Genomic DNA, 17,881 nt, shown 5'->3' with positions numbered 1-17,881 from the left:
TTAGCCTCAAAGTACACATCAACGTTTAAAGTATTTTCTTTGCATGATACCATATTCTTAATACCTGTAAGTAGAACAGCAATGGCACAAAAGCCACATACCTGAGTATAAGGTGATATAAAGCTTGTGATGCACACTAAGCCAGCATCTGCAAACAGCTTAGCAACTTCCGCGATGCGTCGAACATTCTCTTCTCTGTCTTCAGGACTAAAGCCAAGATTTTTATTGAGACCTTGACGAATGTTGTCACCATCCAAAGTGTAACATGGAATACCATGGCAAACCAAGTACTCCTCCAAAGCCATGCTTACTGTGGTCTTTCCAGCTCCAGATAAGCCTACAAGTGAATGGTCCAAACAGATTCTATTAGTTCAAGTTAGGAGGAGAACTACCTCATAATAAAGAATTTTCATCACAGGCTTAATTACATTCATTATTCAGAGCAGTCTCTCAGTGATATTCTTATCTAATATTTTTCTGTAAGATTTACCACCTCTTGGCTAGAAAAGCATACGGAGTTTAAATATAATAAGCATTTACATTTTTAATAATTCCTGTCTATGCCCAAAGGCATCCTAGAAATCACTGAGCTACAAAGGCTTAGCCAAGTTTAGAATGACACACGGTTGGGTGGATAGTCACTTTGTCCTCTCATTACTAAATTCGAAAGCTGCATGCCAATTTTAAGACCAAGTTATATGCCCACACTATTTCTGGTGAGGAAAGAAAAAGAAAGGACAAAAGTAAGTGAAATATACACTAGACAGTGGAATGTTACTCAGCCAAATGAAATGGCCAATTGCAGCAATCTGGATGGATCTAGAAATTATCATCCTAAGTGAAGTTAGACAGTGAAAGACAAACATCATATGATATCACTTATAAATGGAATCTAAAAAAAAAAAAAGGATACAAATGAACTTATGGGCAGAACAGAAACAGACTCACAGACCTTGAAAACAAACTTATGGTTACCAAGGAGGACAGTGGGGTGGGAGGAAAAGACGGACTAGGGGTTTGGGACTGGCAGATGCACACTCTGGTATATGGACTGGCTGACTGTAGAGCACAGGGAAATCTACTCAATATTCTGTGATAATCTATATGGGAATGGATATGTGAACATGTATAACTGAACCACTTTGCTGTGCAACAGAAATTATCACAACATTGTAAATCAACTATACTTCAACAAAACTTTGAGAGAAAAAAAATTTTTAACAGAAGTAAATGAAAAGCTTTTAAAAATTTAAAAATAAATAAATACTAGAAAGTCACCCCTATACCCCAGAATCAACACTTCTCACAAACTACCACAATAAAAGCATCTGGGAATCCAATTTATAATTAACCTTGAAAGGATATCCTCATTTCAATTCACCTCCCTCTACCAGCAGTGTTCAGTCATTAAACAATGAGGGGTAAAGGAAAGAGGACATTTATGCACTAATACTTGCCACTTTGGTGAGTGTGGGTCATTACAAAACTGACAAGGTGGTTATGAGGCAAGAGATGAAACAGTGAAACATAAAGTACTGACACTCTTGACCTGTCAGTATAGAAGGCTAACCGAAAAATAAGTAAAAAGAGGACAGTATGTTAAGAGAATCAGTATAGTGTTAGATGCTTTCTACATTAAAAATGTATATCAACATGAGTACACAGCAGGTAGTATTTTCCAAAAATGGCCTGACAGCTCTTTTACAATGTGACATTGTCACCATCACACCCAGAGATACAAACTAATTCCTTGCCCTTGAATCTGGGTTGGACTCAGGACTCATCTATAGCCAAAAGAACAAAACAAAAACGATTCATGACTTCCAAGGCTAGGTCAGAAAAGACTATGCAGCTTCCCTTTGGATATTTAATTTGGGAGAAGCCAGCTGTTAAATACCCTCAGACCACGATGCTAAACTAAACAGAGAACTACCATATGATCCACCAATCCCACTCCTGGGTATATATCTGGAAAAAACTTTCATTCAAAAAGATACATGCACCCTGTATGTTCACTGCAGTGCTATTCAAAATAGCCAAGACATGAAAACAACCTAAATGTCCATCAACAGATGAATGGATTAAGAAGATGTGGTACATATACCCAATGGAATACTACTCAGCCGTAAAAAAGAACAAAATAGTGCCATCTGCAGCAACATAGATGAAACTAGAGACTTTCATACTAAGTAAGTCAGAAAGAGAAATACAAATACCATATGTTTTCACTTATATGTGAAATCTAAAATATGGCACAAATGAACCAATCTACAGAAAAGAAACAAACTCATGGATGTAAAGAACAGATTTGTGGTTGATGAGGGGGAGGGAGTGGGATTGACTGGGAGTTTGGGGTTAGTAGATGCAAACTATTGCATTTGCAATGGGTAAGCAATGAGGTCCTGCTGTAGAGCACAGGAACTATATCCAATCACTTGTGATGGAACATGATGGAAGATATTATGAGAAAAGAATGTGTGTGTGTGTGTGTGTGTGTGTGTGTGTGTGTGTATAAATGGGTCACTTTTGCTCTACAGAATAAAGTGATGCATTGTAAATAAACCATAACAAAAAAGATTTAGGAGTTCCCATTGTGGCTCAGCGGGTTAAGAATTCAACCAGTATCCATGAGAACATGGGTTCGATTCCTGGCCTTGCTCACTGGGTTAAGGATCCAGCATTGCCATGAGCTGCGGTGTAGGTTGTAGACATGGCTTGGTTCCCAAGTTGCTGTGGCTGTGGTATAGATTGGCAGCTGCAGCTCTGATTCAATCCCTAGCCTGGGAACTCCCATATGTCATGGGTGCAGCCCTAAAAAGACCAAAAAAAAAAAAAAAAATTTTTTTTTAAATAGAGAAACTAGACATAAATGTTCCAGTCAATTGCCTCAGCCAGCTAAACTCCCAGCTGACAAGCAGCATTAACTAGAGAAGTCACTGTAGACACCCAGCCAGTTGCTGCTCCAAATGACTGTAGCCTAAGTCAGCGTGACTGCAAACAAGCAAAACCCAAGGGGAAATTGCCTGGCGCAGGCCTCCTGAATTCCTTACCCAAGAAACAGTGAGCAATTTGAAACGGTTATTTTACACCACCAGGTTTTGAGTAACTTGTTACACAACAACAATAACTGAACAAAGAGATGGAAGCTGGGGAGATTGGGTTTTTCTGTTCCTTCCTGTTGTTATTTTTAACTACCAGTTGAACACTGAGTATCAGGGAAAAAAGAAAAAAACCTGAAAACATAATCTTATACAACAAAGACAACCTATGTTACAATTAAAGTGTCTGTTTATACATACAGGTGTACATATATATTTTTAATGTATACATTTAATTTGAAACAAAGAATAGACACTGCTGAAAATGGAACCACTGACACAGAAAGTTTCAATGAGATGATTATAGTGGACACAAAGGCAAGGAAATTAAAGCAGTTAGAGAAAACCCATAGACAATGCAAAATCATCCAAAAGTAAGGTAAGGAAAATTGGTATACCTAAGAGAAATCAAATGTACCGGATTGAATAGTCCCCCCCAAAATTCATAAGCACTTGGAACCTCAGAAGGTGAACTTAACGGGAAAGAGGGTCTCTAAGCATGTAATTAGTTAAATGAGATTACACAGAGAGTTCCCACTGTGGCTCAGCAGAACGAACCCATCTAGTATCCATGAGGATGTGGGTTCAATCCCTGGCCTCCCTCAGCGGGTTAAGGATCTGGCATTGCCAAGAGCTGCAGTATAGGTCGAAGACATGGCTCAGATCCTGCATTGCTGTGGCTGTGGTGCAAGCTGGCAGCTGCAGCTCCGATGTGACCCCTAACCTGGGAACTTCCATATGCCGAAGGTGAGGCCATAAAAAAAAAAGACATCAGACAGGACTGGGTTGGAAGCTAAATCCAGTGACTGGTGTCATTATAACAAGGCCTTATGTGAAGGCAAAAGCAGAGATTGGAGTGACTGGTCTACAAGTCAAGGAACACTAAAGATTACCAAAAAAAAAAAAAGATACGGAAAAAAAAAACAATGGAGTTCCCTGGTGACTCAGTGGGTTCAATCTCTGGCCCCAGAACCACTACATACCATGGGCACAGTCAAAAAAAAAAAAAACCAGATATGAAAAGGTGACAGCAGCACCAGACACAGGAGAGAAGCATGGAATAGATTCTCCCTCAGAGCCAATGGAAGGAACCAACCTCAATTTCAGACTTCCACCCTCCAATTGTGAGAGAATAAACTTGCCCAGTTTGTACTAATTTGTTACAGTGGCCCTGGGAAACCAATATACAAACATAAAAAACAAAATAAGAAACTTTATCTGAAATAAAATCTGAGAAAAAAAAGTATTCCAGGAAACTGGCATACAAACCACTCCACACCTGGACAGACCTGGCTAAGCTACTGAATTGCTAGCAAAGGTAAGAAATCATACCTTCTTTTTCCAACAGTGTTGTCAAAACAAAAACAAAAACAATGGAAGCTACAGAAGATTTGACAACATAAGTAACAAGCTTGATCTAAGGAACATATATAGAATACTACCTACATAAGGGGAATAAATTTTCTTTTCAAATACAAACTTGTGAAACTGACTACATTCTAGACTATAAAGTACCCAAAAAATAGGACAACAGTATTTATAAGCATCATTAATGGTAAAATAAATGGAATAAACCATGTTTAAAAAGAGGAGTACCCAATATTCTAAAAAATAAATTTCCTCCTAATTGACCCTTATATACAATGCAATCCCAAACCAAATCCCAGCAGGATTGGGGAGGAAATGGTTAAACTGATAACAAAATTTATGCAGTAATACAAAGAGGCAAAAAAAAAAAAAAAAAGCCCAAAAAGGTCAAGACATTCCTAATGAAGAAGGTAAGAGAACTTATTCCACTGGCTTTCAAGACTTTACAAATATATAGTAACTAAGGGCATTAGACAAGTATACCAGTAAAGCAGATCAGAGCTCCCAGAAAGGAGTCCACACAGAAATGGAGACCTGATCCACGACAGCTGGCACAGCACATCACAGGAAAAGGACACCCTCATCGATATCTTCTCTTGGGACAGCTGATTGTCCATGTGGAAAAAGAAGAAAATGGATCCCTCCCTCACACTACACACAAAAACCAACTGCAGAAGAATAAAGAGCCTCAACAAGAAAAGCAAAACTTCTAAAATAAAATGTAGGAAAATAAATAATTCTTTGGACACGCAGAGGAAAAAAGGAAAGCTCCTAAGGAGAGGGGAGAAAAAAAAAATATCATATTAGTGTCACACTTTTTCACAACATTTAACAGAAGAAAATGGAGTAATGATTTAAGAATTCCAGAACAAAGAAAGTATGAACCAAATATAATTTTTCCCCAGCCAAGGTGTCATAAAAGATAGGCAGACATTCTCAGATGTAAAAACTCAGGGAATTTAGAATCCAATGAGGAGTTCCCATTGTGGCTCAGCAGAAATGAACCCAACTAGTAACCCCTGGCCTCACTCAGTGGGTTAAGGATCCGGCATTGCCATGAACTGTTGTATAGGTCACAGATGCAGCTTGAACCCTGTGTTGCTGTGGTGTAGGCTAGCGGTTGCAGCTCCAATTTGACCCCCTAGCCTGGGAACTTCCATGTGCCGCAGGTGAGGCCCTAAAAAAAAAAAAAAAGAATCCAGTGGAAAGCCATCTTAAAGAAACCACTAAACAAAAAATATAGCTCATTAAAGAGCTCCTGAGTGGGCATGCCATAACAGAACTGATGCTGAAGTGGTAATGTTAAATCAATTTACTTACAGAACTCAAGTACACACAATTTTGGACCCATATACTTCCTCCTGTCCTTCCATTTAAGATTTGAGAACAGAATGTGTCACAAGCCTAGACAATGTAAACCTAACAATTTAACATCCATCTAGACTTAAGAAAGAGGAGATGGGAAGAGTCCAAAAGTGCTGTCGTCTTTCATACAGCAACAGAAAATTGTCTACCACCAAAAATTTTAATTTATAAAAACAGAAAATAGGAATGCTGTTTTTTGGAAAACAGCAAAAATTTCAAGGATTGGTAATAACCGTGTTGACACAGACACTGGGAAATGGACCCTCTCCCACATTAGGCAAATGAACAGGTACAAATTTTAGTAGGTTGTATGGCCACCAGTATAACTGACACCATCTTGGGCCCGTATAGTTCCTCCTGTCCTTCCAATGACCCTACCCAGGACTGTGCTCTGCAGTAAATCACTTCTCTGTCATCAAGTGCTTTGTAGTCAATAGATACTGTTTACTGATCATTAGGTCTAAGTGGCCTCTGTTAGTCAGTCCCCAATGACGAAGACCTTAGATGACGTATTCCCAGTGCCCAGAGGACTAGTTAACAGTCCATAAATCTTGACTTAGGAATGCACTTCCTGTTTCCCAACACATACCCCATACCCTACGTCAACTATAAAATTGTCCCAGTGGCCCCTGAGAGTGCAGAGTGCAACTGTCAATATTTCCACATTATTGTCCTCCTGACCCCACCCTGTGAGTAAGTTACTGCACAACGAACAGACCCACTGATCATATGGAGCTGTCTGTCTCATTTTTTCAGTTTCAAGATACTTTCTCAGTTCCCTGGGCACTTTTCATTCCCTCTATCCTCCAACATGGGTAATTTGGCAAGATGCATCAAATTTTTAAATAAAATTCCTGGAAGTAAATAGATCCATCATTTTTACAACTACCTCCAAAAACCTGGATCAATTTACCCTCTGAAAGAGAGGCTCTGGGGGAGTTCTCTTGTGGCACAGCATGTTAAGAATCCAGTGTTGCCACTGCAGTGGCTCAGGTCGCTGCTGTGCTGTGGGTTCGATCCCTGGCCCAGGAACTTCCATATGCCTCAAATGCAGCCAAGAAATAAAAAGAAGAGACACTCTGGGGAAAAAAAAAAAAAAATTAACACAAGACTTAATCAGAGGCTAAAGCAAAAGAAGAATAACAGAAACTGTGAAATTCATTACCCATTCCTTTTCTTCATAAGGCCTCCATTATTAGCATCCTGAAGGCAGAATCCAGGAATTATCTGCATGCAGAAGTTTATTGACTATAATGTAGTTATCAACTAGAAAGTAGTTTTAAGGTACACTCTGGAAGTTCCCGTTATGGTTCAGCAGAAACAAATTGATTAGCATCCATGAGGACACAGGTTCGATCCCTGGCCTTGCTCAGTAAATTAAGGATTTGGCATTACCAGGAGCTGTAGTGTAGGTCACAGACACAGCTCGAATCTGGTGTTGCTGTGGCTGTGGCATAGGCCAGCAGCTACAGCTCCGATTCTGGGAACCTCCATATGCCACCGGTGCAGCCCTAAAAAGACAAAAAGAAGATACACTCTGCTTTTTCCCCTTTCCCCTTTAACAGCAATTTTGTAAAGAAGGAAAGGAATTACTGAAAGAAAATAAGCTGTTATGAATCAACTCTGTCAGTTATATATTATGATGCTCTAGTTATAAGAACAGAGCTCGAAGTTTAAATATGTTTATTCCTAGTTCAAGGCTGTCTCTAAATTCCGCTTCTGAAATAAACTGGTTTATCTCTGAACCATACCTGTTAGCCAAACTGTGCAACCACGAAAGCCACCTCTGGTCCCCACCACCTGGCCTCTCTTGTTCCTACTGACATGATGAGCTTGATAAGTGACATTAGTCGCTCTCTGCATCCCCTGGAAAAAAGAAGAAAAAAAAAAAAAAAGAATTCTGGTTTACCTGAGTCCCTTAAAAGACAGGCATACATTCCTTGCAAATATACAGTAGCTGCCCTATGTAATACACCAAAAGCAAGGGAAAAGATTAAAACGAAGAGCTTTTTCTTTCTTGAGAGTACCTGGCACAGAGTCGGGTTCGTTGCATACACCAGTCAATGTAGTAGGCACAGCCCCCAAGGATGCAGAAACTCCCACTACTGTGGTTTCCCAGATGAAGGTGTTAAAACTGGGAAAAGTTAATAATTCCCCCAGTTCCCATAACTAGTGAGTGGTGGACTCCAGAGCCCGGTCTTCTCACTCACTCAGGCATTCATTCATTCACTCAACCAGTGTTTCCTGAGGCCCTACTAGTCACCAAACGAACGAAACAGGGTTCCTACCCTCACTGAGCTTACATTCCACTGGAGAAGACAAACCAGTAAAACTTACTAATTAAGTCAGAGAGTGACAAGTGTGCTGTGAAAATAAAACACAGTAAGACTGGAGAGGTGGGGGAGGGGGTGCCTCTTTAGACCGGGAAAAATCAGGAAAAACCTCTGATCGGGTGGCATCTGAGCAGATTCCTGAATGAGGTATGGAAGGGATGTCTGCAGGTATCATGAAATGCATGAAGAAAAAAAAAAAAAATGGAATGGGGAGTTTCCACTGCGGTTCAGCAGGTTAAGAACCCAACATAGTGTCCATGAGGATGCAGGATGTGGCCCTGCTCAGTGGGTTAAGGATCCAGTGTTGCCACAAGCTGCAGCATAAGTCACAGATACAGCTCAGATCTGGTGTTGGTGCTGTGGTATAGACCGATTTGATCCCTAGCTTGGGAACTTTGGTATGCCACAGATGTGACTGTAAGAAAAAAAAAAAAAAAAAACCTCTCCCAAATTTTCTTCTTCAAAAAAAAGGGAGAAAATTACATAGGTCTCAAAGGATCGGAAGAGACATTTCTCCAAAGGAAAAATATAAATGGCAAATAAGCACATTATAAGATGCTCAACATCATTGACCACCTGAGACATGCAAATCAAAACCACAATGAAATACCACTACACACCAACTAGGATGGCTATAAACAAAAAGACAAGCAATAACAAGTGCTAGCGAGGATGTGGAGAAATTAAATTCACTGTATATTTGCCAATGGATATCCCACACAAAACCTTGTACGTGTGTGTTCCAGCAGCATGATTCATGAAGCCAAAATGTGGAAGCAACCGGACTGTCCATCAACTGATAATTAGATAAACAAAATAAGTTTTTAACTTATGTGGTCTATTCATACAATGGCATATTATTTGGTAATAAAAAGGAATGAAGAACTGATACATCCTATAAAATAGACAAATCCAAAAACATTACACTAAGTGAAAGATGCCAGTCACAAAGACCACACAGTATATAATTCCACTGATATGGCCTGTCGGGAATAGGAAAGTCTAGGGAGATAGAAAGTGGATTAGTGGTCGCCTTGGGCTGGGATGTTGGGAGTGAAATGGGGAGTGGCTGCTAATGGGTACAGGGTTCTTTTCTGAGGGGATTAAAACGCTCTAAAATTGACTGTGGTGCTGGTTGAACAACTCTGATAACTATACTAAAACCCATCAAATTGTACATTTTCAGGGGTAAAGTGAGTGGTATGCAAATTATCTCAATAAAGCTGTTTTCCCAAACTAAAAAGATGAATCACCATAGCCTCTATTTTCTCCTCCTATGGAGCAAAAACATAACTTAGGTTCTTTTTAACAAGTTATGCCTTTATCAATAGGTGTCAGCATTCTTCTGAAAAGGTGTTGAATTCGACATTGCTTATAGCTCTTATTTTTCAAGACCATTTTTAGTCATCATTCACTCAAAAATATTTTCTGCATGCACACTACATGCTTGATGTTCTTCTAGGTGCTGATGAAACAGAAGTGGTCGATACCAATAAAAGCACTCTTCTCCTGGGGCTTCTCTAATCCTCCCTCCCAGGGCAGCGCTTCTCAAAGCCTGACCCTTAACCAGCAGCTTTGGATCTCCAGAGAACTGCTAGAAATGCAAATTATCATACCTAGCCCTAAGCCCACTAGGTTAGAGACTGTCAATTTTTTTTTGTTTTTGTTTTTTGGGTTTTTTTGTCTTTTTGTCTTTTCTAGGGCCACTCCCATGGCACATGGCAATTCCCAGGCTAGGGGTCTAATCGGAGCTGTAGCCGCTGGCCTACACCAGAGCCACAGCAACGTGGGATCTGAGCCGCGTCTGTGACCTACACCACAGCCCACGGCAACGCCGGGTCCTTCACCCACTGAGCAAGGGCAGGGATGGAACCTGCAACCTCATGGTTCCTAGTCGGATTCGTTAACCACTGCGCCACACCGGGAACTCCAGAAACTGTCAACTTTTTAAAAATGCACAGTATGGAGTTCCCTTGTGGCACACTAGTTAGTTAAGGATCCAGCATGGTCACTGCAGGAGCCTGAGTCACTGCTGTGGCTCAAGTTCGATCCCTGACCCAGGGACTTCCATAACTCAGGCGAAGCAAAAAATTAAAAAAAAAAAAAAGAATGAAACAAAAAAGAAAAAAAGTGCACAATGTGAGAGTTGTAAGTTTTACTGGGAGTAAAATGAGGACTATGGCCCAGAAGGCAGCATTTCAGATAGCTCTGAGGGGAGAGCTGGGTATATAGGAGTTTTGCAACAAAGGGTAGGCAATAAGAATGAAAGTTTACTGTTAATAAAAGAAAATCAGCTACCTCAAGGAATTTAGCCTCTTTCCTAGGTATGGGAAAATGCAAGGGTCTGGGCTCCTGAAAATCATTCCTTCGATAAGCACCTCAGTTATCTGGGGCCTCTATCTGGTGCTTTCCACATCCTGAGGGCTCACCTTTGGCAATGGCTGCAATCTGATGGCTGCTAGATAGCAGATATTCCTTCCTGAGCTCCCTCAGGGCTCACCGGCTCAGCACCGATGACTGTGACACCGCTTGTTTACTGATGTGGCAGGCAGTATTTTCTTTCTCAAAACTCTGCAGTGGGGCCTGACAAGCTGCATTTTAAAGCTCTCCAAGTGGCTTGGATGTCAGTTCAAGTTTGAGAACCACTGGACTAACAGGAGAGATGGAGGAGGGAAAAGAAAACGCCAAGATAAATAAGGAAATGATGTAAATAAGTTAGAAATAAGCATCAGAGAATGGAGTTCCCATCCTGGCGCAGTGGTTAACGAATCCAACTAGGAACCATGAGGTTGCAGGTTCCATCCCTGCCCTTGCTCAGTGGGTTAAGGATCTGGCATTGCTGTGGTGTGGATTGCAGACGAGGCTCGGATCCCGAGTTGCTGTGGCCCTGGCATAGGCCGGTGGCTACAGCTCCGATTAGACCCCTAGCCTGGGAAACTCCATATGCCATGGGAAGCAGCCCTAGAAAAGGCAAAAAGACAAAAAAGAAATAAGTATCAGAGGAAAAAAAGTAGATAAAGCAAAAAATGTGAAGATCTATCAGAGAAAGGGTGATGCTTACACAGGGTGGCCGGAGAAGGCTTCACCAAAAAGGAGACATTTAAGACTTCTGACAAACTTTGACAGAAGCACCTTCCAGACAGGGAACAAACAGCAAGTGCAAAGAAAAGTAAAAAAGTAACAGGAAATCCAGAATGATTGCTGGGCAACCCAACAAGACACTTGGAGACAACCGTCGTACATTTAAAGCAAGATCGGAGTTCCTCTCATGACTCAGTGGTTAACGAACCCGACTAGCATCCATGAGGACGCGGGTTCAAGCCCTGGCCTTGCTCAGTAGGTTTAAGGATCCAGCGTGGCCGTGAGCTGTGGTGTAGGTTGCAGACGCAGCTCAGATCCTGCGTTGCTGTGGCTGTGACGAAGGCCAGTGACTACAACTCTGATTTGACCCCTAGCCTCGGACCCTCCATATGCCACAGGTGCGGCCATAAAAAGACAAATAAATCAATCAATAAATAAAGCAAGACCAGTGGCCATGACCATGTCACATGAGTGGCTCAGGCTGACACATGGAACAGTCAAGAGACATTCAACCAGGGCTGTGGTTTGACCCAGAGGTCTTCACAATGGGGAATGAACACATACCCTCTTATGTATAAAAACATGGACTTTTTAAAGAGATCATTTCCATCCAGATCTTTAACTTCCAGATATATGCCTTGTTAAAGCTGGTCAGCCTGAGAAGATGCCCAAGTTTGAGGATCTTTTTCCCACCTCTCCCCACAGAGTCCTCCTGGGGTACAGGAGAGAGCATCTCTGTCCATCTGCATCTTACTATCACTCACTGCCCTGGGGTGGATCCTCAGGAGCCAAAGGGACCATTTGACAATTCTTTTAATAGGCATGCCTCGAAAGCTGCACCCCTCTGGCACTAACCATCTCATTAATAGATGGATTTGCAATAAAATCATGTTTTGTTTTTTTTGTTTTTTGTTTTTGTTTTTTTTTTGTCTTTTTTTTGCTATTTCTTGGGCCGCCCCTGCGGCATATGGAGGTTCCCAGGCTAGGGGTCCAATCGGAGCTGTAGCCACCGGCCTACGCCAGAGCCACAGCAACGTGGGATCCGAGTCACGCCTGCAACCTACACCACAGCTCACGGCAACGCTGGATCGTTAACCCACTGAGCAAGGGCAGGGACCGAACCCGCAACCTCATGGTTCCTAGTCGGATTCGTTAACCACTGCGCCACGCCGGGAACTCCCAAAATCATGTTTTTATATAATTAAGGAGCTCCCTGTGTGGCACAGTGGGTTAAGAATCCAGTACTGTCACTGCTGTGGCTCTGGTTACAGCTGTGGTGTGTGTTCAGTCTCTGGCCTGGGAACTTCCATGTGCTGCAGGCATGGCTAAAAGAGAGAGAGAGAATATATGATCAATTAATCATAAAAAATTCTAACACTGGTCTCCTAACCCATTTCGTTTCAATTAAAGTGATGAAGCAAATAAGACTTTCCAGTTCTGTATTTCCAGGATTTTAAACCAAAAAATGGGGTTTCAGACACAGACAACTGTATCTCTGGAGAAGCAAGTGCACCTCTTCCCTGAGGCCTCCAGTTTTAGCCCCCAGTCAGGCTGCCTGGGAGGAGACAGGAGCTGAGTCTGCTGGAAGGGGACTGGGGCCCAGGAGGGTATTATACCAGTTAGCTGCCTACACTTGCAGAAATTGCCTCATTGAGTCTTTTGTTTAGGGATATTTTTCCAAGTTACTTTACTTTTGGGCAAGAAGAAACATGCATCTAACGAATTTTAATTTATTTTGGCACCATGAAACTTAATTCTTGGCACCATGAAATATCTTCCGCTTTTCTTTTTAAATTTAGTAGAAAGCATACCTGAGAAGCTATAAATTGCTGAGTACATGGTTGAGAGAAAACAGAGAATAAGACATTGTTTTAATTACTAGAAAAGTACTCTCCCTTGGGATTTCTTGCTTCCTGGTTAAAAAAAAAAAAAAATCCTGGAAGTGGAGTTCCCGTTGTGGGACACAGAAATGAATCTGTCTAGTATCCATGGAGGATGCAGGTTCGATCCCTGGCCTCATTCAGTGGGTTGGGGATCACGGTGTTGCTGTGTGCTGTGGTGTAGGTCACAGATGTGGCTCGGATCCCAAATTGCTGTGGCTGTGGTTTGGGTCAGCAGCTGCAGCTCCAATTTGACCCATATGGGAACTTGCATATGCCATGAGTGCAGCCCTAAAAAGCGGAAAAAAAAAAAAAAATCTTGAAGCAAATTCAGCAGTTTGGGTACAAGGAGGCTCACTGTTTATGTCTGTTTGATCTTTTCATAGTAAAAAAACTTAAAATAAAAAGATCTGCCACTGGAGTTTCCATCGTGGCTTCACAGGTTAAGAACCCAATCTGAAGTTCCCGTCGTGGCGCAGTGGTTAACGAATCCGACTAGGAACCATGAGGTTGCGGGTTCAATCCCTGCCCTTGCTCAGTGGGTTAACGATCCAGCGTTGCCGTGAGCTGTGGTGTAGGTTGCAGACACGGCTCGGATCCCACGTTGCTGTGGCTCTGGCGTAGGCCGGTGGCTACAGCTCCGACTGGACCCCTAGCTTGGGAACCTCCATATGCCGCGGGAGTGGCCCAAGAAATAGCAACAACAACAACAAAGACAAGACAAAAGACAAAAAAAAAAAAAAAAGAACCCAATGTAATGTTCATGAGAATGTGGGTTCAATCCCTGACCTCCCTCAGTGGGTTAAGGATCTGGTGTTGCTGCAAGCTGTGGTGTAGGTTGCAGATGCAGCTCGGATCTGGTGTTTCCATCGCTGCAGCATAGGCCTGCAGCTCTGATTCCACCCCTAGCCTAGGAACTTCTATATGCCACAGGTGCTGCCCTAAAAAAAAAAAGATCTGCCACAATGTCCTACCTCCCAATTTTTCTGAGTAAATCAAAGAGCACTTTTTAAAACTATTAAGATTGCAAGGTGTTGGGTATGTGCCCAAATTATGCTAAGAATCTATAGGCCACTTCCATACATAATCTTCTAGTTCCCCTTCCCCTTTCTTTTCCTTTTCCATCCACTCCAGCCAAATCCTTCCTATAATTCTGCTGGGAAAGCACAGCATTAGTGACTAAGAACCAGAGTGAGTTATTTCCTTCCGATTCTCCATTCCTATTTTCAGGGTATTCAATGGCCTAGTTTCTACTCAGAGAACAGCAAAAGCAGGCTTATTCTTTCCTAACAGGAAAAGGGAGTGGTTTGTAGTAGTATTTGGCTTGGTGTACAGACACCCAGACAGTTCCAATAACATTTACTGCCCACATGATTTTCATTTGTTATTTATGGACCAGTGTATGCTTTTAGGTGTCTTTTTGTACATTTTTTTCTTCCTTGGAAGGACAGGTCAAGTACTATGAGTTATGTATTTTTCACAATACCCAACCTCTTGTGCCTAGTTAGTGCTCAGTGAAAGTTAGATATAAGATATTTATTTATTTATTTTTGTCTTTTGGCCTTTTCTAGGGCTGCTCTCGCAGCAAATAGATGTTCCCAGGCTAGGGGTCTAATCGGAGCTGTAGCTGCTGGCCTACACCATGGCCACAGCAACGTGGGATCTGAGCCACGTCTGCAACCTACACCACAGCTCACAGCAACACCAGATCCTTAACCCACTGAGCGAGGCCAGGGATCGAACCCGCAACCTCATGGTTCCTAGTCAAATTCCTTAACCACTGCGCCATGACGGGAACTCCAAAGATATTTATTTTAAGGTGTGATTTGTGTTCTCTTGCAAGTTCAGTGATGACTGACATTCAGAAATCTAAAGTCTAGCAGAACCAGGACAATTCATTTCAAAAGAATTCATTCTCTTTCTACGGCCGGGACTAAATGGTACTAGCGGGTGACCAGGCTAACATCAAGGGGCCTCTCATATCTGCAGTGGACGTTTTCTACACTTTCTACAAACTGCTGTCCTCAACACCCACACACATGGCCCTGTGCCACTTTCTTGACCCACCTTAATTTCTACATGGGATGTTTTGTTATTTATCCACTTCCCTATAGGACATACGAACTTCTATGATGCTATTTGGAGAATAGCATGGTTTGTGAGTTTATTACGATTTTATTAAGAACTCTGCATTTTGAAACGAAACTTGTAAAGGCAAAGAGCATATACCAAATATCATCTATCACTCATCCTACCACCATCTTAAACCAACTGCCAAACAGTGTACTCCTCCAAAGAGAAGGCCTGGGATACCAACAGGCACATGCCTTATATATCCCAAGACGTGTGGATAAACTGAAAAGGGCACAATGAGAAGAAAACTTGAGTTCGGAGTTTCTAATAACCGAAATGAATCTTTTGAATGGTTAACGAGCCAAAGACAAACACCAAAAGTGAGGCTCCCACATCCCTGGAGGTTAAGAAAACAACTTGAAAAGGCTACATTGAAAACCTTGCTGCTACAAAGCGCAATGCACAGCAACACTGACAATAACCTGGTAGCTTGTCAGGAACTGAATCTCCAACTACCCGCCAGACCTCCAGAATCAGAGCTCAAATACTGGCACACTGTCCTGACTGCTGATCATCAGGCATACGCTCTGCTTATACATTATGGCTCTCCAACTCTCTGTTTTAAAGATCAAAGAACATCTAAATAAATGGGTAACATTTAAATGGATATTTTAAACCATCAATACTTTTACTGGAAGGGCCCCTGGACCCCTCCAGTTGGGAAGCCCAGCTATAAGAAATTCCTAGAAGTCAGAAATGAGTCTGAGACTACCTGTTCAATCATTCATTATTTGTTGATTGATCTCTCCTAAATATGGGGAATAAAACAGCTCAAAAACATTTCAGGGGAGTTCCCGTCGTGGCGCAGTGGTTAATGAATCCGACTGGGAACCATGAGGTTGCGGGTTCGGTCCCTGCCCTTGCTCAGTGGGTTAACGATCCAGCGTTGCCATGAGCTGTGGTGTAGGTTGCAGACGCGGCTCGGATCCCGCGTTGCCGTGGCTCTGGCGCAGGCCGGTGGCTACAGCTCCAATTCAACCCCTAGCCTGGGAACCTCCATATGCCGCGGGAGCGGCCCAAGAAATGGCAACAACAACAACAGCAACAACAACAAAAAAATAAAAATAAAAATAAAAAAAAAAAACATTTCAGGGACGGAGACAAACAATAAACATATAAAGAAATCTTTACACTATGACAGGTCATTGCCTCCTACCATGGTGACAGCAAGCCATTTCCTACATACAAGATGGGGGTTCAGGAGTACCCACTGTGGCGCAGCAGAAACGAATCCGACTAGGCACCATGAGGTTTCGTGTTCGATCCCTGGCCTCGTTCAGTGAGTTAGGGATCGGGCATCGCCGTGAGCTGTGGTGTGGGTCGAAGACCTGGCTCAGATCTGGCATTGCTGAGGCTGCAGTGTAGGCTGGCAGCTGTAGCTCCGACTGGACCCCTGGCCTGGGAATCTCCATGTGCCACTGAGCGGACCTAAAAAGCAAAAAAAAAAAAAAAAAATTGGGGGTTCAGAGGCTAGGCAGCCAAAAATATACTCATGCCTACCTCAGAAGTTGAAATTAACCATTAAAACTGTCTGAGAGTGCACACAAAAGCTTGTACATGAATGTTCACAGCAGCATTATTCACAGCAACCAAAGAGCAGGAATAACACAAATGACCATCACCTCATGAACAGATAAGCAAAATGTGATACATCCATAAAATGTAGTATTATTGATCCACATAAAGGAATGAAGTATTGATATAAGCTATAACATGGCTTAACCTTTTAAACAGTATGTGAAGTTAAAGAAGTCAGACACTGAAGGCCATATATGATTTCATTTGCCACAAAGTCTAGAATAGGGAAGCCCAGAGACAAAAAGTAGATTATTGCTTGTCAGGGGTTATTACAGAGGGGGAAAGGGAAGGATAGGGAACAACCACGAATGGGTACAGGGCTTCTTTGAGGAGTGATGAAAACACTCTAAAACGAAACACTGGTGACGGCTGTCAAACTGTGAATTAATTGAACGCCTAAACATATGTGAAAAAAAGACAGGGAAAGGATGCAAGCACCAAAGAAATTAGAGGGAAGAATAAGAGCAATAGCTAATTCCTATCTCAGATTAGAAACTGGACTTCTATACATGTCTAATATTTATACTATTTTTACTTAGTTAAAACTTTCTTGGTAAAGAATTGTGTCCTTAAGAAAGGATGTTTCAGAAATAATTACCACTTAGGTAAATACCAAAAAGAAAAACAGATTATCTTCATCTGAACTAATTACTCAGTAATTTCCTTTCAAAACAATTCAGGGTTGAAGTTTTACTGTTTTATGGTTGGCATGCTATGGGGTAATTGATCCATCTCAGAGAAAAGATGGTAACATCTAGGCTGATGGATGAGAAAATGCTATTACCAACTAGATTTCATTTCAAATTACTAGTTTTTGCATCTCAGAGTTACATAATTTCCCCTTTTTCTTACTCAAAGCAGAATAGGACAGGGTTTCTCAGCTTTAGCATTGACGAATGACTTTTGGACCTCAGCAATCATAATTCTTTGTGCTAAGGGCTGTTCTGTGCAATGTAGCATGTTGAGCAGCGTCCCAGGCCTCTACCCAACAGATGTCAGAAGCCCCTACACACACACACATACACACAAATATAACAACCAAAAG

At 41.9% G+C, this 17,881-nt stretch overlaps 1 protein-coding gene across 3 annotated transcripts in view; it reads right to left on the bottom strand.

The window, feature by feature from the left end:
* Window positions 1-17,881, bottom strand: part of PAPSS1 (3'-phosphoadenosine 5'-phosphosulfate synthase 1) — a 122,317-nt gene that overhangs the window by 98,950 nt on the left and 5,486 nt on the right. For all 3 annotated transcript variants that reach the window (XM_047798453.1, XM_047798454.1, XM_047798455.1), the window contains 2 exons: window positions 7,583-7,697; window positions 102-337 (listed from right to left, as the gene is read on the bottom strand). In XM_047798453.1, coding sequence (XP_047654409.1) covers window positions 102-337; window positions 7,583-7,697 — 351 coding nt within the window. The remainder of the gene's footprint in view (window positions 1-101; window positions 338-7,582; window positions 7,698-17,881) is intronic.

Source organism: Phacochoerus africanus, chromosome 10 (assembly GCF_016906955.1).
Source record: "Phacochoerus africanus isolate WHEZ1 chromosome 10, ROS_Pafr_v1, whole genome shotgun sequence".
NCBI lineage: Eukaryota > Metazoa > Chordata > Mammalia > Artiodactyla > Suidae > Phacochoerus > Phacochoerus africanus.
The sequence above is the reverse complement of the archived record's forward strand: the minus strand, read 5'-3'. Positions and strand labels throughout refer to the sequence as shown.